Raw genomic sequence first — 27295 nt, 5'->3', positions numbered from 1 at the left:
ACAAACCATATCTCCTCAAGATTCTCCTTTAAGTCAAGCTCCTATAAACCTACAGTGAGAATCATTTATCCACAGCCTAATCTGTGGTTACTTGTGTGGTGTGCAAGTATGTCTTCTCTTCAGATTGTTTCAGCTATTGCATTAAACTTCTCTGCTATGCTCAACTAATCAGAAAAAAACTCATTATGGCCACATAAGGTGCAAAAGCCTCTTCAATAAGGCCATGGTAAAATTTGATTATTTTTAATATAGTTCGGCTTCTGTTTCTCAAAAATATGGAAAGTCTTTCCAAAGGCAACAGATAGAGCTTAGAACTGGTTTTGTGTTTGTTTGGATTGAGCCCTTCACACTGGTTTTGCAAATTCCTTCTATTTGAGTCTGCAGATTCCTCTGGAGAGATTTTTCAAATTCTGTCCATTTTGTCTTCTCTTCCTTCCAGAACCTGCAGTTGGGTTTACTTGTGGTCTGAAATCCTGGAAATGTTCTCTCTTTTTGTCCCGGAGTTTGAATAAGGAATTACTCACGTCTCCTCTTCCCTTTGTTTGGAGCTCTTATTCCCAGTTCAATCTGATCTCCAGAATCAGGAATATCACACGTCCTCTAAAGCTGCATGTTTGTCTCAACAGTATAAAATCTGTTATAAATTATCCAACTTTTTCCTCCATGTTCTGTTATTAAATATATCTCAATAGCTTCATTTGTGTCAAGGAGCTCAATATTCGTGTTTGTGCTGCACATTCTGATAAATGACTTTTTTCTTCCTCAGTCATAGGCTGATGTACAAATCTAGTACATCTGTGACTGAAGTAATCCAAAGAAAATCTGCTTGTTCTTATCTGTGCTTGCCAAGCTCTCATTTTAACTTTTTTTCTGTTTCCTTCTGCTTCTCTGGAGAGCTCTAGTTGCTCAGGAGTTTTTATTGCATCTTTTCTTATAAACACTTGTCTTACACACATGGTTTAATTTCTGTCGGCCCAGAACAACAGTGCCAGTTTGTTGGGGTTGTACGTGTGCATGTGCATCATAGATTTTTGAATCTGAGTTTTGAATCTGAAAAAGCAGCTTATGCAGAAGAAAAAGGGTTTATGTATGGTTTTATACCATACACCAATTGGTCTGTGTCAGAGTGTGTCAGGGATGTAATGTTGAAGACTGAGAAACTAGGAGGTCTAATTATCACTACAAAACTATAAAACAGTAAAGAGACCCTACTTGTATTTTTCATTTAAAATTCTATGCATGGCTTCATGTAAATTGTTCATAGCATCAAGACTGAAGCTCTTACATAGAGAAATTTCAAGGAGAGGTCAATAGTAGAGAACAGATTTGTGGGAATTTTTGGGATGGAAAGTTTTTTTCCTGAAAAAAGTATTCATTAGGCAGGATCCAGATGATTCAGATGCTTACTGGCCTTAACACTTTGCAGGTTGAGCAGCACTTACCAATGCACTTATTCCCTTGCTTATCTTTCATTTAGTCATAAGCTGGGCAGCAGTTGGAGCCCAGCAGGTTTGGGTTTTGTTTTGTCACTTGCCAGGCTAATCAGCAGGCAGCTCATCCACTATATGATTCCTATTATCCTGCCAAAGAGAAACTAGGGGACTTCAGGGAATTGTGCATTCCACCTGCAAGAAAGGAGAGAAGCCAAACATTAGATTCTGAACTTTTTGAATCATAGAAACCAAGAATGGTTTGGGTTGGAAGGGTACTTTAAAGATCAGTTCCAACCTCACTGGCATGGGCATAATAGCTTCCACTAGACCAGGTTTCACAGAGCCCCATCTAACCTGACCTTGAGCCATTCCAGGGATGGGGCAGCCACAGCTTCTCTTGGCAACCTGTTTCAGTTTCTCAGACACTAGACTCTCAGTAAAGAACTTCTTTCTTTTATCTAAGAATCACAGAATGTTCTGAGTTGGAAGGGACCCACAGGGATCATCGAGTCCAACTCTTGGATGGTCCATATGGGGTTGAATGCCCAGCCATGGTGTTACTAGCACTATGCTCTGACCAGCAGAACTCATCTCATCTAAACTTGCCCTCTGGCAGTTTAAAGCTATTCTCCCTTGTCCTATCCCTACATCCCTCTCCATTTTTCTTGTAGTCCCTTTAGGTACTGGAAGGTGCTATACGTTTTCCCCAGAGCTTTCTCTTCTTCAGCCTTAACAGCCTCAACTATCTCAGCCTGTCTCCACAGCAGAGGTGCTCCAGCCCTCTGATCATCTTTGTTGCCTCCTCAGAACTCACTCCAACAGCACTCCAAGTGGGTCTCACCGGAGTGCAACAGAGGGGCAGAATCTGGTCCCTCACCCTGCAGGCCACACTGCTTTGGATGCGGCCCAGGATGCGGTTGGGTCTCTGGGTTGTGAGTGCACATTTCTGGGTCATGTTGAGCTTCTCATCAACCAGCATTCCCAAGTACTTGTCCTCAGGTCTGCTCTCAATCCATTCTCTGCCCATTCTTTGTATTTTTCTTGGGCTCACTCTGACCCAGGTTCAGGACCCCTTCCCCCCTGGTCTTGTTGAACTTCATGAGGTTCACACAGGCTCACCTCCCAAGCCAGTCCAGGTCCCTCTGAATGGCATCCCTTCCCTCCAGTGAATGACCATATAGCACTGCTTGGTGTCATTGGCAAGTGTGCTGAGAGTGCCCTCAATCCCACTGTCCATGTCACCAACAAAGGTGTTAAACAGAGCCTGGTCCTAGTATGACCCCTGAGGATCACCACGCACGTTTCGGTTTTCTCTTACTCCCAGCACTATTCTGGTAATCAGATTTTTTTGGTGTCATATGTTGTGAGAAAACATTACATGTGATGATGGATTTCTCTTTTCCAGACAGCTTCATCTGTGATTGGCTCTATATTTGCGGTCTGTGTTTGGTAAAATATTTTGGAAACATCTGTAAAATACTATTTCAAATGTCTGGGTTTTGGCTCATTAAAGATGAATGCATGCGCCAAATTTAAACTGGAAAAAACCTCAAACAGTTTAGGACAGTGTAGATATGTTTGCAAAAATCAAGAAATATTTGCCTCTATTGGTTCCCAAAGAGACTCATGTGATTTTGTGGGGAATGCAAGCTTTTTTCACCTATTTCTTAACAAAACAATATCATGTGTGGTTGAATCATCTTGTTGAATACTTCCATTACATGGCAGGCTGCTAGCTGAGTTATGGACAGTCACTGACACAGCATTTAGAAGAAGCTGCTAAAGAAAAATCTCTTTTGAAATATGAACTGATGGCAACTTTCAGGCCATAGGTTCTAATAAATGAACAGTGTATGTGAAAGATCATGAACTGTTAATAATATCTTCTGCATAAACTTTGCTATTTTTCAGCTGAGCATGTTTCCAATGCTGTCAGTTTATATTTAACAAGAAATTTTGACAGCTTGTCTTTTAGATCACATTATTCTAGAAGAAACTTATTTATAATGAACACGATCTAAAATATTAAAGGTGTGATTACACCAGGAGTCTTGGAGATTTATATTTTGGATCATGTCTTAAGTAATGGCTAAAGAAAGAAATTAAATGTTATGGCATGCTCCTTTTGAAAAGAAACACATTTTCCTTGTCCTAGGTAGGTCATTAAAGGGCCATGTTCTTTGCAGAATCAAGGTACGCATAAAACAAATTCAGATCTTCAGATGGAAGAGAAGTGACCATTCATCCCCTCAGTTAAGAACACAGTAATTTTTGGTTTTGCTTGAATTAATTCTGTCTTAGCTCCATTCCAGAGATTCTCAGATTTATGTGGCTGCTGCTGTAGCAGTGACACTTCCAGTTTAGTTTGGAAAAGCAGAATCTAATCTTAGTTAAATAATTGCCAGTTACAATTCCTTCCTGCCCAGTTCCCTTCAACACATTGTGAATGCTCAGTTTTTCCTCTCCTGCTCCTCTACAGATGAGTTCTTTCATGTTAAGTGTACACAATGCTAAGAGGACTATTTACTTTTATTTTTAAATCCAAATAGAACAGCTTTGCAACCCTTTCACAAGTGGCAGGGCTGGCTGCATCCCGTGTGTGTACAAATGCAGTTCTGTGTGCTTTAGCCAAAGGGCACAATAGGAAGATTCTCTCTGTGGTTTTACCCAGACACTGCTGTCTTGTTGATACAGATCCCCAACACGATGGGTTTCCTTAGAGTGAAACAGGATTCTGCTGAAAGCACAAATCAAGACTCACTGATCTATTTTTATAAGTTTCAGCATCACAAGTCCTTTGTGTGGATATTGAATGTAGTTAGAAGGAGCTCCCATAATATTAAAATTTGTGTCTAAAGCCATAGTTTAGTTTGCTTCAGATAGCTGGAAATTTCTCAAGGATTTAATCTTATAAAAATGAGTTTATTAATAATATTGCAATTAAGTCATAAATGAGCTCTAATACAATAGGCTGCCTATGAAATGCAAAAGTTTTTTATATTCTTGTTATTTGTTTTGTCTGTCTCCTGTGGTGTAGGTCACAAGTATTCTTGTGGTGAGGGGTTGTGTTAGGATTTGCTTAAACCAGATCCCACCCTCTGCCTTTTATCAGTTTTAAATTTCTCACCATTAAGCCCCTCAAGCTACTCCCATCTCTTAGCAGGGTAAATTCATCATTTCATTAATCATTCAGCAACCTGACCTTGGTTATGGCTTCAGGCTGCCACACTGTTCTCCTGCTGCCCTTGACTGCTTCACCCTTCACTTTTTCAACCTGGTAATATTGTAGGGTGCTGAAGTGATTCCTCATAAGCATCAAAAGTCCCATTTTTGGTTGTAATAGAGCAATCTCTCCAGTTTGGCACCTCTGTCAAAGTTTCTCAGGGTTCTGACCTGAGCAGGCAGCTATAGCTAGTGGAGATGAAGTGGTTACATCCTGCAGGTGTGTGCTCCTGGCCCTTGTATCTTCTGATGAATGCCCATGGGGCAGCAGAATGAGACCCATTCCTGGTGGGCAAACAAATGGAGCTGGCAGCTCCTTCAACTATTCTGTGCATTCCTTGATTCATAGCAGGGAGGGTGTTGGGGTTTTTGCAGGACTTTCTGTGCTTCATCTTCAGGCTTGAAAACTTACCGAGCAGCTCCTTTGCTTTTCTGTCACATCAGTCATGGCTCCTGAGCAGCCATGTGGGTTTTCCTGATGGATCTGTCAAGCTTGTTCCTATGACTTAGTGACTGGAATTATGTCACTCGGCGTTTTGCTCACTACCATCCACTTTCAGCTGTGGCTTTTTTTGGGAAATAAATGGCTGAGAGTAGTGCAACATAATGTACTGCTTTCCATAATGTCCATTAGGTGTCTCCACATGCTGGTGGCTCGTGGGTACTTTAATTACATCTTCCCAATTAACAGCAGTGTGCTCTGCATGCACTCCTTGAATAGAGTCCTAGATTTCCATAGTGAATAAAATGCTGTCACAGTCATGCTTTCTGCGAGGAATTCTCATTACTGGAAGAACTCGCCTGCTCGCGGACCACTATTTGTCAGTTGCTGTGCCTGAGCCTTAATTAATGTTGCATTTTTAAGTAGATAATACATACAAAATGGTAATTCTTAGCCCATAACCACCTGGCACGTTGTTTCCTACCACTGTGCAGCTACTCTGTTTGCAATGCAGAATAGTAAGAGAAATTACAAGTAAATTTAATATACAGTCATAATGCTGTCTTTCAGCTTTCTTGTTTGCGGCCAAAGCCACTGCTGGATCCCTTGTTAGAGCACTAAGTTTTTTCCAGTTGTCTAACTTGTTCTGCCCTTGGTTTATAAATATGTCTATGGATTATTTGCTGCCTGGATCATTATCCTGCAATTTGACAGAGTCTCAAAGGGAGAAGTCAGCTCTTCTCAACACCAAGTGCAGGTTTTTCTGTGTACATGTGCGGTAATAGGAATAATCTCCATCTCCTCTCCTTCTTTCTCATTTTTGTGAAGACTTGGCCTTTTACCTTACTTACGGTGTTGACAAGAACCTGCGGGCCTCCTGGCAGCACCACATCTGCATGCTTCTAGCCTAAGCCACCTTTAAAGGATGGTTTAAAGTGACACGACCCATTTTTATTAATTGTGATAGACCTTTAAGGTGAAATGACAAGCCATCCCATCATAAACAGGCAAAGTAAACTCACACTGGGTCCTGTTACTAGAGCTTGCCCTTATAATCTTCCATGCAATTATGTGCCCAGCATACCTTTGTGACATCCCCTTTCTGAGACATCTCAGCACAAAAAGGATCGATCTACCCTGGGTTTTTAGTCTTTTCTTACAACTTGGGAGAGAATATCTTATGTTTTTCCATGGGCCTTTGTATGTGTTTTACACCCCTTTCCCAACCCACTCTGTACTTCCAGGAAAAGTGAGGTGGTGTAGATATAGAAGATCTATCTTTGCCAGTGCCAACAAAATCTGGTATTACTTTTAAAATTTGTAACCTACACTTAGTGAATTTGATATCTGGACACAGGTTTGAAAATACTCTGTATTTTTTTCTGCCTTTGTAGAAATTTTCAATAATTTATTTTTCATAACTAGTATTTATTATCTTCTTACATTTGAGATATAATTTGAAATCTTTTCACTTAATTTTAAAAATGAAGTTCAATTACTGACATGATTTAAAATAATGAATTAAATTGTACTTTCTGACATGATTTATCATTCTAAAAACTGATAGAATATTATTATCTTGTTAGAACAATGCCTGGCTTTCTCATAGCAAGCATAGCAAAAGGAATAGAATACGGCAGCTCAGCCTATCATGTTTGATTTCTTCAAAGCATGATAGAACTACTAACAAATTGATTTTCACAACCTTAATGTGCACAGAATAAGTGTCTGTAACAGATCAAGTGAAATACCAAGGACAATAGAGTAGGTTAATGGCAGGATTATTGCCAATGCTCTGTTTCCCTGATATCTGTCTACTTTGGGTTTTTTAGGGACAAAAAGCATTGGTTTTGTATCAATATTTGCATTGTGTTAGAAATAATACTCAAAGAAAGTTCATTTTCTTCAAGGTTTTAGGAGTGTTTTTTCCTGTTCCACTCCACAATTTAAGATTGTTTTAACAGTAAAAAGAATTAGTAGCTGTCTTCTGTAGGTGTGCCTGTCCTAACTTTCTGTGTAGTTCTCACAGAAAACTGTTACTTCAGCTGTAACTTCTCTTCATCCATTCAGAAGTTGACTGCAAAAAATGTTTTGAAATAAAACTTTCCAAGTTAATTTTGTTCAACCATATTTAATGAGAAATTGATCTTTTCAGAAGGCTGGTTAACAATGCATGGTCTTTAAAAGATAATCATATATTACTGCAGAACTTTGGAAAGAGCAGACCTACCACACTGAAGTTGGTCCTAGATCATTATCTACTAACAGAGAAAACAAACCAATAAAACTATGAAAAATAATGCAAATCTGACACTAGACTTTTACCCAAGAACAAGTTTTGACTGCAGAGAAAGAAATTGCACAAAAATCTCTTGAATCCACTCTGATTTTCAGTATTGCCTTCTTACATGAAGGATGCTCAGATTGGGATGTAGTTCCAGGGCACATACCTTTAGGAGTTAACACATGCTCAGTCTCAGCTCCCAATGTCAGGAACAGATGTTGAGTCAACACAGGTGGCAGAGGGACTGGTGTGAGGCTGTAACTGAGGTGTTCCCAGAGACAGCCCTGATTCAGCCAGAGGTGTTCCCTGATTCACCGTTTATCCTCCCTGTAAGTCAGGAGTGTCCTGTCACGTTACCTATGTTCTTATCCCCAGCAAGGCCCAGCTTTCTGGAAGCCCTGTGCCATGCCTGCCGACCCTCTGGCTTTAGCACACAGCAGTGCAATCTCTGCTGCTCCAGATGGCAGCAGCTGTGATATCCAACCTGAACTTTGCAGCAGATGTGACAAACTTACCTCCAGAACACATCTCAATTCACAGCTAGGCTGGATAAGAGTCCCTAAAGTTTGCATCATGTGTTTAACTTTCCAGCTGCTTTAGTATCAGGAAGTTGACAGTTTTGACCTTGTCTGTCCCCCCACCCAAAGCCAGCTTGATTCAGCATTTTTGTGTTTAAGGGGGTTGGTCTGAGCTCCTGCTCTGCCTTGAATTAAGGTGGGGTCTTCCTCTGTCAGCAGATCACCGTTATATGGAGCTGTACTAATTTTCCCTTTGTCTTGTGTGATAGAACACTGGAGCATATGATATGCCAATTCCTTGGCTGTAGGTCACTTTCTTCATTAGCATTTATGCCATGCCCTTTGATTAGCATGTCCCTTTCTGCTCCCTTGGGGTTTGCTGTCAGACATTTTTAAAGATGCTGCAGTAAAACTTTATAAATTATTTATCTTGAAAAAAAAGTTGTTAATAAGCACAGTACTATGCTTATAACTGATTTTCTTGTGGTAAAGATTAAAACTTGGTATAAAGAATGGTGAACTTGGGAATATAATTTTTTGTAAAACATTTCATCCTTAAGGGGGCTGAGAGCCTTTCTTTGGGACACATCACAGTATTATTGCTGTAGAATAATCACTGAAAAAAGATTTGCAAATATATTTTGTCCCTGTTCACAGCAGACCAGTTGGATGCATGATCTTTAAAGGTCCCTTCCAACCCAAACCATTCCATGATTCTGTGATTTATGAATAAATACATGAGTCTCTAATGAATGACAATCTAAATTACTGAAGTGAAAAAGATTTTGTACTGAGTCCATAAACATTAAAAAGAGATTCCTGACATTCAAGGACTTTTGTAACAGATACAAGATTTTTTTTATCCTTCCAATGGCGACCAGCAAATGTCTGTGAATTTACATGAAACCTCCTATCTGTTACTAAAACCATGGGAACATAAAGTGAAGCAAATTGAAGCATGACCAAGGAAGTCTTTTATGTTCATGGAAACCTGCAATACAAGGTTAGACCAATTAATGCAGTGGCTGTAAATGTGAAGTGTAGACAACTAAAGTCACAATCATTCCAGTGAAAGGGCTCATTTACAGTATAATTTATTATAAGAGAGTAGCAATATTAAGGGTTACACCAGACATTGTGGCAAATATGTTCAAGGGTCGCAAGACAGAGTTTATGAAGGTACAACCTGTAATAATTTAAACTTGTATAGAAGCATTCGTTATAAGTGTTTAACAAACATTAATTAATTAAGCTGTGTAACACCACGCTGTGAGCCTATGGGTAAGTCAAAGCATTTGTATCTCAATTTTACAGAAGGTTAAGCTGAAGTGCAGAGAGATATATTTGCCTGAGGTCACATATCAAGTCAGTGGAAAAACTGCAAATAGAATCTGCAATCTGAAGTTCTCATTTCCCTGTTTTTGCCACTTACATCACACTTTCTACTAGTAAAATGAAAGGGAATAAAGAGACAACTGAAGTGGTGAGAGTTGGAATATAGTTAACCCAGTTTTTTATAAATGATCTTGGCTTTTTTTCACTCACAGCTTAGGCATGTATGAAAGGGGTAGGTTGCTTTTAAATTGATTTGAACTTTGGCTTCTGGGTAGGAAACCAGGTGCACCAGGAGCGCGGCGTGGAGGGGAGGTGGAGATGAAGGTTGCAGCCTCGTAGCCACATGTTTGACTTTACAAAGCACGTCATCAAAAATGAGGAATGAGTTGTCACTTAGTGACTCTCAGGTTACCTGGGATTGTGTGTGTTGGTATCAGAGCAAAACTGGTTATTGAGCACAGAAGGTGATGCCTTGCTGAAAGGCAGAGCCTTGGGCTGAGCAGATGTGTATCCTTCCACTAAAAGGAGACTGTGCGGTGTTTGCAGAGAAAGGGAAAGAGAGATGCAGAGGGAGAGATGTTCCCAGATGGGACCTTGAAGAAGAAAGATTAAAGAAGGTAAAGAGTTGCTCTGGCAGGTCAAAGAATGGTGAAGAAAGGTTGAGTTTTAGTGTTTTGTTTTAGCTTGATATTTAAAGTGATGTTCAAAAGGGGTTATGTATGAAGATGCTTCTTTATAAAATGAAGAAAAATAAGAAAAAGGACAGGAAGCAATTACTGTTAATTCTTTATAGAGTGCCATGGAGTTTTCCTGAAAATGCTCTTACATTGCCTTGGGAAAATGTGTCTGAAATTTCACTCTGGTTTTTAGCAAACTGGGTGCCTCTGGAAGATATCTGAAGGGAGTAGACCCTGGCTGGGTTGCTGAATGTCTGCAGCTATCCCAAAGCCTGCAGGTCCCATGACTTGTGCTCCAAGCACTGTGTCTTCCATTGACGCTGTCTACTCTCAAGCTATTTATGTGCTACAACAGTGGACAAGCCTATATAAAACTAATCTGATCTAGTATTACAGAATTATATACCTTTTCCTGGTTCTGGTCTGGTATACCAGCATTTCCCTCAATACTGAGAAATTGGCTGGCAGCTGGGTCCTTTCCAAGATTCAAAAAGAAAGGTGAGGGACTCAGATGTTTTTTCTCTCTGACTCTTGCCTCAGATGAAAATACACCTGCCCTTTTGATTGGGCATTTTACAGTCAGATTTTGTCAATTTTTCCTAATTATCCCTATTTGAAAGAAGACTGTCTTGAACATTTTAGCAACAAACAAAATCACGCAAGTAAATTATATAACTGAACAGTTTTCCAGTATTGAACTCAGTTGTTTAAGCACATATTGGAACCATTGAGAGGAAAGTCTGTTCATGACTGCTGTGACAAATCATGGGGCTGTGGGATCCTCTGACAGGATCAGAAATGCACAGTAATAGCTGTTAACTGCTGCACAGAAATTAGGGAAAATCTCTCCAAGTAGTGGCTTTGAATCCAACTCCCCAAACAATGAATAAAGCCTCATTCTGAAGGCGTATTATTATTGTTGTCAAGCAGTGGAACAGGCTACCCAGGGAAGAGGTTGAATCACCATCCCTGGAGGTATTTACAAGATATGTAGATGTGGCACTCGGAGACATGGTTTGGTGGTGGACTTGGCAGTGCTGGGTTAGCAATTGGACTTGTTGCCTTAAAGGTCTTTTCCAGCCTTAATATTTCAATGTTTCCATGATTCTAGACTACATGCAGAGGATGTAGCACTACAGTGCTAAAAAGATTTGAAAGTTTCTCTTTAAGCTTGTAGGAAAAGAATTTCATACAAACCACCATTTTTCAAAGAAAACTGTCATTTTCTGAAAGCTCTGTTCTGAAACACAGGAAACCTTGCCTTGACCTCTTAGTATTTCCTTAGCTGTCGCCTTTGAACAGTTGCTAAAATTATCTGCGCTTTCTGTTGATAGAGTTTTCCATGAGAAAATATCCTGGAACAGGTTCAAGTATCAGCCTGGTTGTGTGGAGGTACAAAGCAGCCAGTGTGTGCCTGCAATCCTGTTCTGACTCTCGCAAATTGTGTGTAGATCCACAAGCTCTAGATCACCTGGTTAAAAGGAAACCTTGGCGTAGGATTTGGGGCCTGCTGCTCTGCTCTCCTGCAGCTTAAGCTTCAGAAACAGAGTGAGAAGGTGTGAGTGCAATATTTGCTAAATCTACAGTGGGCACTTCTGTTTTTCTGTGCTTTATCAAACCTGTCTCATGGGTTTTTGTTTTGTTCTGTTGAAAACACTGTTATCAACCGTACTTATAAACCATAACATATTGTCAGTGGTGGATGCTTAAATTCATAGAATCATAGAAATATTTGGGTTGGAATGGACCTTTACAGACCATCTAGACCACCCCCCCCACAATAATCTGGGACATCTTCCACCAGATCAGCTTGCTCAGAGCCCCATCCAACCTTACCTTGAGTGCTTCCAGGATGGGGCACCTACCAGCTCTCTGGGCAACCTATGCCAGTCTCTCATCACCCTCACTGTAAAAAGCTTCTTTGTTATATCTAGTCTAAATTGGTCCTCCTTCAGATTAAAACCATTCTTCCTTGTGCCATCACAACAGACCCTATCAAGCTGTTAATCCTCACTTTTCTTATAAGCCCCTCTCTCCTCATCCATTAAGCCCCTTTTCTCATATTAGCCCCTTTCTCCTCATCCATTGTTACTCATTTGTCAGTCCTGCTTATTGTGGTGTGATACATTTTCTTTGACTCTCAGTCCAGAGTGAAGTTCTTATTTATGAATAAATGGCTAGAATGTGTAGGCAGAACTGTTGTAATACACTCAATATCATCACTGAAAGGCTTAAATACTGAGTTTACTCTCTGATTGCTTTCTAGTTTTCATGTAACATGAACATCGCTCACATAGCAAGGGTTGCAGCAATTGTTTTGTCTTCTCTGTGCATAGCTGTCTGAGTTTAATATTTTTTTCTCCCCGGATATTGGATAGCTGCCCTTGAGATGCATATTCCTAGCTGAGACTTTTTGGAGAGCTCTGGTTGTATTTTGGATATATTGTAATAAACAATAATGTTGCTAATGTACTGCAAAGCCAGAAATACTCAAAGTATGTTTCTATTTCATATATTCAAATAACTATTGGGCATCAGTTATTAACTATTTAGTTATTTACTACAGCCTGTAGAGTGTTTCAGAATTTTTTTTTTGATGAAAAGATGTAATTTTGCTCTGATACGTACCTGCTTAGTAATGGTTCCTGCCTCCAAGAGTTTACAATTTAGATGTACAAGGGATCATAGGATCATTGGATAATTCAGTTTGGAAGAGATCTCAAAATTATCTAGGCCAGATAAAAGGGATTTGCTGAAGCTCAGGAATCAAGACAGGTTAATAACAGAACCATATTTCTTGCTGCCTACTTTGGTACATGTTCTACCAGGGTATGCTGCTTTTAATAGATTTAGGAGCATTCATCAGCTGTAGGGAATTGGCAGAAGACTGCTTCCCTGGCTTGCACTGCACTGTTTCACTGCCTGCATGGAATAGAGGACTTTTTTTCTCCTGCAGTAACTCTTGCTGTTGGGTTAGCATCTATGTTTCTCGTGCACCAAAGGCTTGTATCTGAAAACCTTGCAAGCAGGGCTGCTAAATTTCATTTTGACTTGAAATATCTTTGTGTTACCTCTGCCAACTGAAAAAAATAAGCCTTGAGTTTTTCCTTTGTTGGTTGAATCTGACTCCACCTTTATTAGTGCAGACCCAAGGCAAATACATTGGAGCCAGGGGATGAGATGCAGCTGAAATGGGCAAGGTGTTTTTGACTGCTGCTGCACTGAGGGATGCTAATGGGGGCAGGTTGGAGCTCTCCAGGGCTGTGAAGCTATGAGCCAGCTTGATAGCTGGAGCTCTGCCATTTCTCATGTGGGTCAGTGCCACAAGCCTGCTTTAGTTGAAAAGTCACCCCGTTTCATGGTAGGTTTTGACTTCTCTTGCTTTTTATCTTCCCTCTCTTAAAATGGCAATTTTACTCAATATGGAAACATTTTGCTTGAAAAAAACCCACCCAACATAATTGCATTGGGTGAAGCATGTTATTTAACCTCTCTTTGGACTGCTTCCATCAGCAGGGCCGCTAAAGCTCTTTACTGGCAGGCTGGTACAATCTATGATCAGTTCCCTGCTACTTGTGCTGCCTGAATGAGTTTTCCGTCTTGAACAACATCCTGCACAATTCGCCTTACTCCTACCTAATAATTCAGACCAGATGGCTGAAGCTGACCCAGCATAATCTACTCCCCAGGATATAAATGATGCCATTTAGACATACACTGTAATGTTCCCTTAGTTAAAAAAAAGATTTACAACAGGAGCCTGCAACAACTGACTTCATTTTGATCTGCAGCGTTCTGCCAGACAGTAGTCATTTGTGCTGGGTTACACAACATTAAAAGGTACATATCAGACACTATCCTATACATAGACAAAAAGACTGTCCCAAATTTCCCAGAAAGGGAACAGCTTGTGTTTGCATGTTGCCTTAGACCCCCATTCCACCTTGTCCCTGAATGCCCTGGAAAAACAGATGGGACTTACACTGCAGAGCAAGTCAGGGCACTGGCACAGTATAGGAAAAAAGAATTCTATGGTTTTGGACCTCTAGAAAGAGGAGGAAAAAAACCCAAGCAAACCCTTTCTTTTTATTCTACAGAATATTTGTTCCAGTTCCCAGTTTGGTTCTATAGAAATATGATACACAGAGAGCTCATTCCTTGGGTAATGGGATTCTACGTTGTTAATGCTATTACAGTTAATTGCAAAATTGTGCAGCTGTCTGCAGAAACAACAGACAACTTATGCAGACACTAGAATTTTGATGCCATTGCTAAATCCTCTCAAGACGTAAAGTGAAGGGGGGTGGTAGCAAATCTTACTGCATTGCTATGTACAGACGAAGGTAACAGCTTTTGGAATAGCTGTCAGCACAGTGGAGGTCAAAAAATGCTGTAGGGGTAGGTGTCTGCAAATTCAGTGGATTTCGGATAAGGTTTGATGCATGGAATAGTCTGCACTGCTCTTTTACAAGTGGCCACATGTACTGTGAAGTCGCTGGGGAAGCAGCATTTGCTGACACATGCAGTACAACTTCAGGCTAAGCGATGTACAAGATTATCCTTTTAAGCTTAATTGTTTTTGTTGTATAAAATATAGATGGTATCAGAAAGCCTGACATTGTCTTGTTTGTTACTGGAATAGAGACTTTTCTTCCCCTTCCTTTTTTAAATGTAAAAGAGGTGCAAGAGATTTTTATCTCCACTTTTGCCCTAGTTACCTTCCCTGTGTTCTGAATCCTGAGTTTGGTATCTTGAAAATCTATCCAGGGACAGGTTGGATGGGGCTTTACAGAACTTGGTTTAGGGAAAGGTGTCCCTGCCCATGGCAGGGGCGTTGAGACTGGGTTATCTTTAAGATCCCTCCCAACCTATATAATTCTGTGATTCCACCCTCCCTGCATAGCTGCATTGTAAACCTGCACAAGCTCAAGCTGAGCCATTTTGCACTTGTTATGATCTTGTTATGTTTATAAAGGAGATGCTTCTTCCCATATTAAGGTGTAAATGAGACCATATGCTGAAGTCAATAGTACAGATTTAATTTAACATTAAATGTGAGGTAAGAGAGAGAGAGAAATAGGAAAGAAAGAGAGAGATTAAGTAGAAAGATATCACCACCCAATGGATCCTGTGGCATTCCACTAGTCCTTCAGCCTGGTGCTGGGGGGTCCCCAAGTCATTCTTCTGTGGTATCACATCTGTACTGTCCAAGTTCTGGGTATCCACAGGGTGTAGGTGCCATTGCCATAACCTGGGATGACAGGTATGTGAGCAGTTTTTCCTTTCTCACAGTTTGCCATGGTGGGATTTCTTTGGATGCTAACCAAACCTTCAACTCTGTTAGTCCTGGAACAAGCTCCTTCCTACTCTGCCATCTGTGCTTATCTCATGTTCTGTTGTGGTGGCTTATTTTATAGCAAGTTCCTTTTGTGACCTTGACAGTGTTTGGAGGCAGGATGCTGCATTCTGTAAGACCTTACAGCACTTTATTACCTTGGAAAACCAATCTTTTGATGTTCTCACTCCCTAACCCTTTGTATCAGTTTGGTACATGGAAGGTGCAGCTCCAGGTCAGCTGGTATTAAAGAGAGAGACTGGGATAATCCCAGTTGCTTGGTGCACTAGGATATGTGTGCCTTGATGGCTACATTTCTGAATGTCCATGAAAGTACTGGGATGCATTTGGGACCTGCCAGTGCTTCTCTGTGTAGGTGGAAATCATACAGATGCCAAAGCTATCTCATGTACTGCATCCAGCCTTGGGGCTACCAGCTGAATATGCTGATTCACACAAGCGAAGACACCAAGGACACCAAGATGCATAAGTGGGAACAAATGCTGATCACCTTCCCCTTCTGACCTTAAATCATACCAGTGAATTTCTTGAATAAAGGAGAAAGCTTCTAAGAGTTAGAGATTCTTGCCTTGTTCCCAGCACACTGAGGAATTGTTCTCAATTTTCTTGTGCAGCTGTATCTGCCCTTCCCGAAAAAGAAGGTTTTTAAAAATGGAATCGTGTTGTCTCAAATCCACTGGTGATTCTGAAGCCACTGTAAGTGGGTTATTGATTACAAAGGGCTGAAAGCATCTGGTGTGCTCATGTGTGAGCCTCTGCATTTTGACCCTGCTGGTTTGCTTCTCTTTGAGGCCATGGGCAATTTTCTCAGCCAACACTATATGGTTCTTAATGTTTGTTTTGCTTTGAAATGAAAGGAAATATGAAAGTGCATGTTGTTATTATTCTCTTCCTTTAATCTTTGCTCAGAAGTTAGTCCTCTCAGACCTTTAATCATCCGTCTTTGTATAAATTTCCCTCAATTTTATTCTATCTGGTGCTCAACTGCTTACAGATGAATGAGGAATTGTATTGCTTTATCTCATTTTTTCCCTCATTAGAATGCTGGCAAAAGCCCGTGGTCACAAAAGACAGACAGTAGTTTAGGCCTTTTTTTGCCTTTTTGTATTATTTAACCCCTTTGCTATCAGAGCTCTATAGTGGATATCACAAATGAATGTTGTCATGAATATAAATTGGAAGAGAAATTGCACTGGAATAATGGTTTCAGGCTGCAGCACCAACCACTAAAAAGTTAGAAAACGGCAGAGTTTAGGCAGCCTTTTCAGGTCTGTCTGCTCATACATTTTCTACCTTTTTTGTAGCTGCTGTCTGAAAGGTCATTCTTTTAAGTGAGTAAGACGTTGTGTCTTCTTCAGCACTTATTCTTTTTCTGAACTATTTTTTTTTAAATTTTCTTTAAAAAACAGTGAGGTTAGAGTGAGAACAAATCTGGGTGTTAATTTTTTTTTAAACAATAGTAAAAAAATTCAGGGCCTCAAACTGAGACATATCTCCAGCTTTAGTAATAGACAGTGCTTTCTGACATATCTATAAAGGTTACACCCTGCTCACACCTGAGGAGTAGGGAAGGAGAAGTGGGGACTCTTAGAACTTTCCTTCAGAGAGCAAATGCAGCCAGCTATGGTATGCTTGTCCATGGGCAATTCCAAAATGCTACTGAAATAAAATAAGTCACAGTATCTTTAGAAGTACTTTGTACTAGAATATATATATATATATATGTACATATATAAAATTTATTGTCTGCAATTTATCTTTATATAGCAAAACTGACAAAATATTCTGGCTAGGCTAAAGGGAGAGCAAGTAGAATTGACTAAATAAAGTAAGTAATCTCTTAAGAGGTAAATGAACAAATTCTGTTAGACAGAAAATCCAGTGAGATTCACTGACACTTTAAACAAACATGAATTAATCGCTTAACAAAATGTTTGGAGCAATAGAGAGATTCAAAATGAAGATGTGCTTTGTGCTCACAAAGTTCATCAATAGTACTATTGCCTTTTCTACATGAAATTTGGACTTGTTTTCATGGGATAGAATATGGAGCCAGGAGATACTAGGTACAGATTTAATTTGTGTAAGAAATGCCCCATCCCCAGATGTGTCAAGGGCAGGCTGGATGGGGCTTGATGGAACCTGGTCTAGTGGAAGGTTTCCACTGTCCATGGCACGGGAAGTAGGACTAGGTGGTCTTTAAGGTCCATTCCAACCAAAGACATTATATGATTTCTGTTTTCTAAGATTTTAGACTTTTTGTTGAATTATTTTTCTGTAAACCCTCACTAGGAGACAGACTGTATTTTGCTCATTTTACATAACAATTACCATGCCCCTATGACTTCTCTTTATGACTCTGACTCCAATCTTGATTCTACAGCTGCTCACTCCCATTCTATCCTCAGTAGTATTCAACACTTTTCCCCTCCTAGTATGATTGTGCCTCTCGTGTAGCGGAGATTACTTGATAGAGCAGGCTTTACTCAGAGCAAATTAGAAAACCTATTTTTTGCAAACCTTGTCTGACTGCAAGTTTCTGGCTGCCCTTGTTCCACAGAAATGGCAATTTCAGCTTATGGAATTACAAAGCAGCCAGCTAAGTGAATCCTCTGTGCTTTCTTCTGTGACCGCATAAGTACTAAAGTGCTTTTCTCTGCGCACCAGTGATCATTATTCCAGCAAAAGCAACCCGTGGCCTCCTCAGAATAGATAAAGACTTGTACAAAGAGACTGAGGTTTTAATATTTATTTTGCACATGTGCATACACATGCAAATGTGGCTCACACATCATTTTTAATGAAAACACTACGGCAAGATAGGCTTTAAAGTTAGGGCGGAAGCACCGTTCTACTGTTCCTTGACTGAATACTGTCAACCCAATTAATACCCTGATAGTGTCAGTGATGCCAGCTGAATGCTGCTGCCAGAGGGCAATTTCTAGCTTATTTCTGCAAACTATTTTTCTAGAGATAATTACTTATTAGCCTGATATATTTTACTTGCTGTTGCAATACAAATTGACCTGGCATTGAACCATATATTGCAACTGCTTCAATTGTTCTAGGAGCATTCAAACCAACTGTAAAAAGTACCCTGTATTGAGAATGGAGAAACTTTTTCTCATTGCAACTGTCCTTTAGCTTTTTCTTTTAAAAACAGGTTTTAATTTTAATGTGGAATTACACGTTCGTAGTAACATGAAATATAAATTTTTACAATATATGTGTGAAATAAAAGTTAGTATGGCAAGGTGGGGATAAGCCTCTTTTCCCAGGTAATCAGCAACAGGACACAGAGAAATGGCCTCAAGTTGTGCCAAGGCAGTTTCAGGTTGGATATGAGGAAAAATTTATTCACTGGAAGGGTTCAAGCAGGCGGAACAGGAAAGTGGTGCAGTAACTATCCCTGGAGGTGTTCAGGAAATGAGTAGATGTGGCACTACACGATATGGTTTAGTGGGCGTGGCGGCATTTAGTTGAAGGTTGGGCTGTTTTATCTTTGATTATTTTCAAACCTTAATGATTCTGATTCTTTTTTCCCATCGTACGTGACAAATAGAATACATAATAAGCTGGAAAGCTGTAAAAGGAGTTAGAAGGAAAGTTCAACATTAGCTGTTCCTAAAGAGAGGGAAGAGAGACTTCTGATATCCAGCCAGAGACTGAATGTGAGGACAAGCACAAACCCTATAAAAAGCTTTTCCTTTGAGGTCCCAAGCAGTATCCAGGTAGATCCAATCTTTCTTTCTTATCCAGGAGAAGGTCCACTGTTAATAAATCAAATAATGTGAAGTTTATTTCTTCTTTGTTAAGTCAATTATCTCCACTAGACACTTTGACACCTTTTGTGTTTGACTATCTGACTGCAAACTTCTTGCCCAAGGAAGGGAGCACTTTCCCCCCCCTCCCCGCTCTTGTTAAGTCATTATGTTCACAGGTTTCAATGAAATTGTTTTCACTGCTGGATCTTGAATATCTGATCATACATCATAGAAATAAATGTGATAGAAACATCTGAACAGGATATTTTAAGACCTAGCTTGTTGCTTATTCTTGGTTGAAACCAAACATTAGCCAGCCACTTCTGAATGGCAGCAGACTGAAGTGGTGAATCCACAAAGTCTTCCTTCAAGCTGTGTACCCCACTTGAAAAAAATGCCAAATGCACCTGCAGATAGGGCTGAGAGTGATTCCGGTGTCTTGGATGGATGTCAACAAGTTTCTCTTAAGGTATTTTACATTTGCAAATTTCTAGGATACTGGTTAAAGCAATCTGTGACTTCTCCCTGTAAAAGGGTCTGTTCTGTCTATATTCTTCAGGTGTACCTGTAACATGTTCTTTGAATCTCTTCTTATAATATTATTCCTTTACATTTTTTTTTCCTACAGACCTCTTTTAAATGAGAATATGACTCAAGAATCTCATAGAAATTTTAGAGAATATGTCTATAATTTTTTTCTTAACTCTTATATATTGGTGCTTTCTACTAAAAATGTCGTACGTGTTTATCATTATGATGGTAATGTGTAAGTATGTATCAAAGGAAAACACCAGGGAGTCAAAGCCAATATGGCAAATAATGTCTTTTACTTGTTCCTCTTTACAAACAGATATTCAAGAGTTTTATGAAGTGACACTGCTAAATTCCCAGAAAAGCTATGAGCAAAAAATAGAAGAAGCAAATCAAGTTGCAGAGAAATGGGAGAAGACAACATCTGCTACAGATCATGAAAATCTGCAGAAGAAACAGGAGGTAATTTAACAGATTAAGAATTAAAATATATGTAATGAGTGAGATGTCTCAAACCTGAGGAAAGCCATGCAATGGTGTATAAGACTGGAAGGATGGGTAAATTAATTAGATTAGGGTGTGGAGGATATATGTACATACAGTCTTATCCCTCTGACCTTGATTATATCGCAAACTTCTTTATCCTTTCAATTGCAATCTGTCAAAGGGAAAGTAGAAAACTTTCATTTTCCCATCCTTGGTGTACTTTATCTGATACTTGGTGTCTGTGATTGCCCCCCAAAAGAGAATATATTTTTTCTACTTGCTGATGATTGCTGAGGTTATTAATATTCCTGTGATTATGTCCTTTGTAAAAGCTTTAATATGACTTTTCGCATTTCTGCAACTGACATTGGGCTGAACTTTTCCACAGTCCATGTTCACCAAATAGATCAACCAAAATAGTCTCTGCATGAGGAACAGATACATAGAAGAAGGTTACACACCTTTGCTTTTCTCCTGTAGCCAGTGGAAGCATTCAAAACCTTTCTTTGTCACCCCCAGCTCTAATCTGCTTTTGCCAGCTTCCAGATTATTATTAAATATATTAGAAATCTAAACTACTTGCCTCCACCCACATTTGTACTTCAAAGATGAAAACAAACCCCACAGAATTCATTGCTGTGTTCTTAAACAGTGAAACAGAAATAGGGTGGGCATGGACTGCAAACTGCAAATCTCCAGACCAGAATCAAAGATGAGGGAAATGTATAGATATTTTCATTGTTGTCATGGGAAGTAAGGCATTTCAAGTTTTAAAAGTTGTTGGCAAGAACTTTCCCATAGGCATGATTATTTTTTAGAGCTTTCCCCCTTTTTAACAATGTAAAACTCAGACAGAAATTGTAGTTCTACATGACATTTTAGATGTGATTCTTTAAAAAGATAAATCAGAATTGTTCTAGGTGGCTAGAACAAAACTCAGAAGAATGAAGAAATTTAGTGTAAAAATTAATTAGCAAAAGAAGCTTGCAGAATTAATGAGAACAAGTGTTCTGGTTTTGAATGAAATCAGAACAAATGAGTCTTAACACTAATGTAGGATATAGCCCATGAATGATTTCACATTTGAGTCACTGTTTGAAGGCACAGACAGATAATATCTATCTTTTTAAAATATATTTTTAAAGCACAAATTTTATGCTTTAAAATGGTGCAAGTGTATTCCTGTTATCTCTTGGAGCATCTGATGAAGACAGTGGACAGACTCTCTTTTTATTCCAGCCTCGTCAAAGTATTTAAACACCAACCCCATCTTCCTTAAACTCATTGCTATCTGAGAGGTGTGCTGCTGGTCCTGTACAGGGGAATTTGAACTCTCTATTCTATGCTGAGGATAATAGATACAGGGCCAACTCCAAATGTTTCTCATTTTATGAAAAAAAATGTTCTGATTTAAAGGAAAACAACAGAAAACTATAGCATAGAAACTGGAACAGCCTTTCCAAGGCAGGGTGCTGACAGTCAGGGTCCAGGGTGCCATTTTCAAATTTGCTGTCTCTCCATAAATTTCATCAGGGTAATGGGAGAACAAAAAGTTTAGTCTCTTAAAAATTCATATATATTTTAAGGGTCCAATGCAGGCAAAAGAGACTGGAAGTGTAGGCTTTTGGTTTTTTTCCTTAAGACAGCCCAACATACTATCAGCAGTTCTGAGTCAGAACTGATTAGTGCAAGCTGGATGTACAAGCTGCTGTACAAATTCAAGATAGCCCTTTGCTTTCTATGAAAAATTTCCATATGAAAATGTAACCAAATAATCTAATATATCACATAAGTTCTTATTCATGGTCCATCCCTCATGGGAAATGATTGTTTTCTACTTCCTTTTCCATCCTCAATTACATGTCCTAAATTTGGAAAGAAAAGGCCTCCCTTCTTTTGTAGAATCATAGACTTATGGAATGGCTTTGAGCCTCATCCAACTTGACCTTGGACATTTCCAGGGATGGGGCATCCACAACTTTTCTGGACAACCTGTTCCAATGTCTCCCACCCCTCCCCCGCCACAGTAAAGAATTTCTTCCTTCTATCTAATCTAAGCCTCCCATCTTTCACTTTAGAAGAGTCTTATCACTACATGTCCTTGTCAAAAGTCTCTCTCCAGCTTTCTTGTAGGCTCCTTTCAGGTACCGTAAAGCTGCAGTTAGGTCACTCCCAAGCCTTCTGCTCTCCACGCTGAACAATCCCATTTCTCTTAGCTTTCCTCGCAGGAAAGGTGCTTCATCCCCCTGGGGATCTTTGTGACCTCCTCTGGATGTGCTCCAGCAGGTCAATGTCCTTGCTGTGCTAAGGACCCCAGACCTGGATGCAGCACTCTAAGCCCAAGGATAATCTGTCAGTCCAGAGGCCATCGCCCTTTCATGCACTCAAAACCTTCCTTGGCTGTCTGTATGTAATTTTTTCTATATAAATTGGTCCTTTTTCAGTCTTAATTGTTGATAATTGTTGCTTTCCTTTTGGAAAGCAGCTTCTACTGTCCAGGACAGGTGTCCTGTGAACCCTGCTTTGTATTTATGTACTTGCTTTTCTGAAAGTGTAGATTTTTAGATAAGAGAAAAGGTGTTTGGTTGTTTGCAATGCTGTACAAATTTGCCACCTTGCATCTGTGATTACCATAGTTCTTTTTAGCAAACTGGTGCTAGATCTTACAGCATATTAGGGCTGGATCTTCATCTCTTTAAATAGACGTGAAAGGATCACGACCCATCCTATAATCTCCTATCATTCTCAGAGAGTGCCTGAGAAGAGAGGTGTCTCCCAGACTCAGAGACTGTAATTTTGAATGGCCTTTGTAAAAGCAAGTGAAAAGTCAGTGGAATATAAGAGCTCACTGTATGTGTCAGAACCAGTCGCATCCAAATTTTTTGTGTGCGTGCCTCCACATAGGATCCCATGGCTACGGACAGTGGAATTAACAAAAGTGTTTGGGGTTTTAGTAGTAGTTACTGGTTTGGGGTTTTTTCCTCTTTTTTTTTTTTTTACTTGCATGATTCTAGCTAAATTCTGTGCTGTTTATGTTTTAATCCTGAAGGATACTGTAGTATACATGAAATTGATAAATGTTTAGGTATGGCCTATGTATTTAAATACCACATCCTTGCTTTTCACTTCATGATTAACAGCTTTGTTGGTTGTCTGAGTAAACAGTGACTTCAATGTTTGCAGATGAAAAATGCAGTATTTCTTGTCATGACATTATTATTGCATTTTGCCTTCTATAGAGACTAAATATATGTGTCAATGTATCTGGCAGAGCTCTAAATATCAAAGACCAAAATAATTCAAGTGGGTGGGTGTTAGTGAAAAGGAAGAAAGAAAGACCCATATGCATGTGGTTTTTTGTGTGAATTTATCCATGTTGCTTTCTGTCCTGTAGATACATCATGACAAAATCAGCTTAAGTTGGGGGATCATTTCGGAATCAATGAAACAGTTTTTGGGCCATGTTCAGATTCAATAGAAATGTTTATTCGGTTCTATTTGCAAGGGCTTTTTTTGTTTCATATATTCAGATAGAAAGCAGGGAATTTGACATATTGGGCACTAAATTAGGTCAAACATGTTCATTATGATGTAGGAACTCTAGAATCTAACTCTTGAGAAGGCCTAAAATACCCCTGTTGTCCATTCTCTGCCCTGGGGCAGATCAACTGCATTTGAGCTGTTCCTGACGTGTTTGAATAGTCTGTTTTATAAAACTTCCCACAGTGGAAAGTCAACTATTTCTGCAGGTAACTTATTTCCTCACTGATGGAAGGTCTTTCCTTACGACAAGCTGGAGTTTCTCTAAGGAGAATTAGAACCCATTAGATTTTGTTCAAATAGCAGTAGACGTGGATAACCTTTTATTCAGTCCTCCTCCAGAAAGCACTTAGACACATCACAGAATTATGCAGCATTGCAGAATGGTTTGGGTTGGAAGGGACCTTAAAGATCATCTAGTGCCAGCTCCCCTGCTATGGGCAGAGACATGTTCCAGTAGACCAGGTTCCTAAAGCCACTTCCAAATTGGCCTTGAACACTCTCAGGGATGTGGCAACCACAGTTTTCCTGGGTTCCAGTATCTCACCATCCTCATTGTGAGGAGCTTTCTTGTAATATTCAATCTAAACTTAATCGGTCTCAACGTAAAGCCATCACCCCTTGATCTGTCACTACATGCTCTTGGTCACTACATGCTCTTGTAAATAGTCCCCCTCCAAATTTCTTGTAGCCCCCTTTAGGTACTGAACGTCCTCAGTAAGTTCGCTCTGGAACCTTCTTATCTCCAGGCTGCTCAACCCCAACTCTCTCAACCTGTTTTCATAGGAGAGGTGTTCCAGCCCTCTGATCATCTTCTTGGCCTCTTCTGGACCTGCTCCAACAGATTCACATCCTTCTCATGACAGGGATCCCAGAGCTCAATGCTTTACATGCCCCTGTAACAAAAAATACTAGGTTGTAATGAGAAATCTCATCTTTTGGGATAGCAAATATTTCGTTGTCTTAGACTCTTCTCAAAGGAGCTATACTTGGAGGTATGAAATATTTTAGTTTCCAAAACAGAAATCCTTGAGGCACTGTGAAAGGCAATTAGTGTTGACAGCACAGGCACTATATCACCAACTATATTAAAAAAAATTCTGGAGACTACTTTGCAAGATTTATGTATTAATGAAAATACTAACTCAGGATTTGGGAGCAGCAGGTTTTTGTTTCTTACTGTTCTGTGTACTTCCTGAAGGACTGTATATGAAGTCTGAGAAGAGAACTTAATAACTAAGTCATGAAAGGGAATTGGGAGTTACATTGTCTGAAGTATCTTGCCATATGGAGATGTGAGTTACGGACAATTTCTGTGGGGCACTGCATGGGCAGAAACGGTTCAGGATTAAAGTCCACAAAACACCTATAAACTAACAGGTAATGAATTCCAAATGTGGGACAAGGTGCCATTCCTTTAAAATCTGCCTCATCAAGATGGTGATACGTTATCCTGATTAAGGTTCAGAATCACGATCTCTATTCTGTAAATAAGACCATAGCTAGGTGTCTCTCATAACATAGGCGTAAAGGCACTGCTAGTACATTTTTCCTTTCAAGGAAGCTATTTGGTAAGGATGTTTTCTGAAGATGTGGAAATCCATGTACGGCTCCTTTCTTGACCAGAGAAGCTGATAGTACTTCTCACCCATAAAAGTGCACTAAGAATTGTGCTGGCAGGTATTATTTAGCTTTTTCTTGTGGGGATGTTGCCCATTTGTGTTGAATAATTAAATATTTATTGGGACAGAGTACTGACACGTGGCTTTGCAGCTTAGAGGTTATAGCTATTACTGCTCTGACAAGTATGAAAGTCTAGGCTGTTTTGTCGTTGCTTGCATACCTAATGGTGGAACCCTCCCTCCCCAGCAAGTACTCAAACACCAGTGTTGAAAAGTCATAAATGCAAAGCCCTTCCCCCTCTTTTCTCTTCATTCTTTTCCACCTCCCCATTGTCACCATACTTATATTTAAATCTGGAAGGGGGAGGATTTAACAGAAAAATTAAGAACTTCACTTCAAATGCCCACTACGTCCCAGGGAGCCGTATGTTCATTCCTCTCAAGCTGCATTTAGGGGATGCGGGATGTTGCATTCAGTGGGAGGGTTGGTGACACATGGGGGGGAAGTGTAGCTAGAGTTCACCTAAATGAGCAGGTTGTGAAGGTATGCCAGAAATATGGAGTTTGTGAATGCTGACAGTTCTTAGACATTGAGCTGGTTGGTATGGTCCAGACAAGCACATTTTGAGACAAACAAATGCCAGGTACCTACTTAAAGAACTGTGTAGATGTGACACTACAAAGAGCCCATGCCTCCAGAGTTTCTGAGGATCTCGAATGCTTTCAAGCTGAGTCATTGCAAGTTGCATTAATAAAGCATCTGCATCGACTTAAACCAAGCAATAGTTATCTGTCCATGAAGCCTGGTACCTGGCTTCCCTTGGGGGCCAGGAGCAGATGCTCAGGAAAGAGTCAGAAAAGACTAAGCCATATATTGGGTGCTTTAGCTGTTTTGCAAGTCTAATGTGAATTTGTTTGAACTAGAAGTACAGAAAGTGTTCAGTGCTGGGAAATTCAGCCTTAGCCTATTTTATAAACATTCAGTGTGGTATTCACCGCAGCTGACTGGGGATGTGCCCAATCTGCTGCTGGAAATCATGAAGACAGGATTTGTTTGTAATTTCACCTCTGCCAAAGAGCCTCATTACTTCTTTGGACCAAGGTTTATAAGACTAGCATTCACAGCTTGAAAGCCTTTTCTTGAAATTATGGCTCTTAAATTGTTCCTGTTGGAAAAAGAAGACTTATTTATTTTCGCCCCTAGAAAATGTGAGATAGGAATTGAGCTGAAAGCGGTTTAAATTCAGGTCTTCCACTGCTTTGAGAAGTGCCCTCTCCCTTCCCAGTTCCAGGTAAGTCTGGGCAGCGATATTAGTGGGTTCCTGCAGCCTGAGAGCACGTATGCAGGTCTGAGCCCAGCTCCTCAGCTTAGCAAATGGTCACTGGCCTGGGAAAAGCCTTTCTTCCCTAACAGGACTCTCTGCATTGCAATAAGCAGTCAGTAGCTAAAGGATGTCTCTCCCTCAAGCATTGTGCAGATAGATACAATTGAAACCCTGAGATGTTTAGAAAATGCAATAATGGAGAACAAAAAAATCACCTAGATGGAGGAATCCATCTGATAAACCAAAAATGGAGTGGATCTTTAGTATGACAATAGAAACACTGCTTGAAGCTGCAGGCTTGTGCTCAGCTCCATGCCCTCATTAAAAGACATAAATTTACACTTTGTCTTAACCTCTCTAGTCTTTAATTTGGTCTTCAGTGTTGCTTATTTCTGGTCAGCAGTGTTTTGACCTTTATCTGCATGGAAAGCTGAGGTGAAGGAAAAGAGCGCTCTGCTGTTGCACTTACATATAAATCTGGCAACTGAAGGTCTGCCTGTTCCTGTGTCATTGCATGAAAAGACTATTTACTTATAGGGCATTTGGTGCAGATACTTCTGCCATATTGAATGATAATCATTTGTAGTTGCCGTGCAAGTTTGGTCATCACACCCTGATCTCATATGCACAATCTTCATTCAGCACAGTGTGGAATCATTGCTTTGACATGGTCCCCAAACATTCCAGTTAATCATTTAATTCCTGTTGTTTCATGCATTTCTTATGTTTAGAGGCGTGTTTTGCAAATATATTTAATTGC

General features: G+C 39.8%; 1 protein-coding gene across 1 annotated transcript in view; it reads left to right on the top strand.

Annotated features, from left to right (window-relative positions):
• The window catches only part of DLG2 (discs large MAGUK scaffold protein 2), a 911187-nt gene that overhangs the window by 12868 nt on the left and 871024 nt on the right, over positions 1-27295 (top strand). The window contains exon 2 of the mRNA XM_031066024.1: positions 19882-20024. Coding sequence (XP_030921884.1) covers positions 19882-20024 — 143 coding nt within the window. The remainder of the gene's footprint in view (positions 1-19881; positions 20025-27295) is intronic.

This window comes from Geospiza fortis, unplaced genomic scaffold (genome assembly GCF_000277835.1).
Source record: "Geospiza fortis unplaced genomic scaffold, GeoFor_1.0 scaffold16, whole genome shotgun sequence".
NCBI classification, from domain to species: Eukaryota; Metazoa; Chordata; class Aves; order Passeriformes; family Thraupidae; genus Geospiza; species Geospiza fortis.
This window is presented reverse-complemented; position numbering and strand designations above follow the sequence as displayed.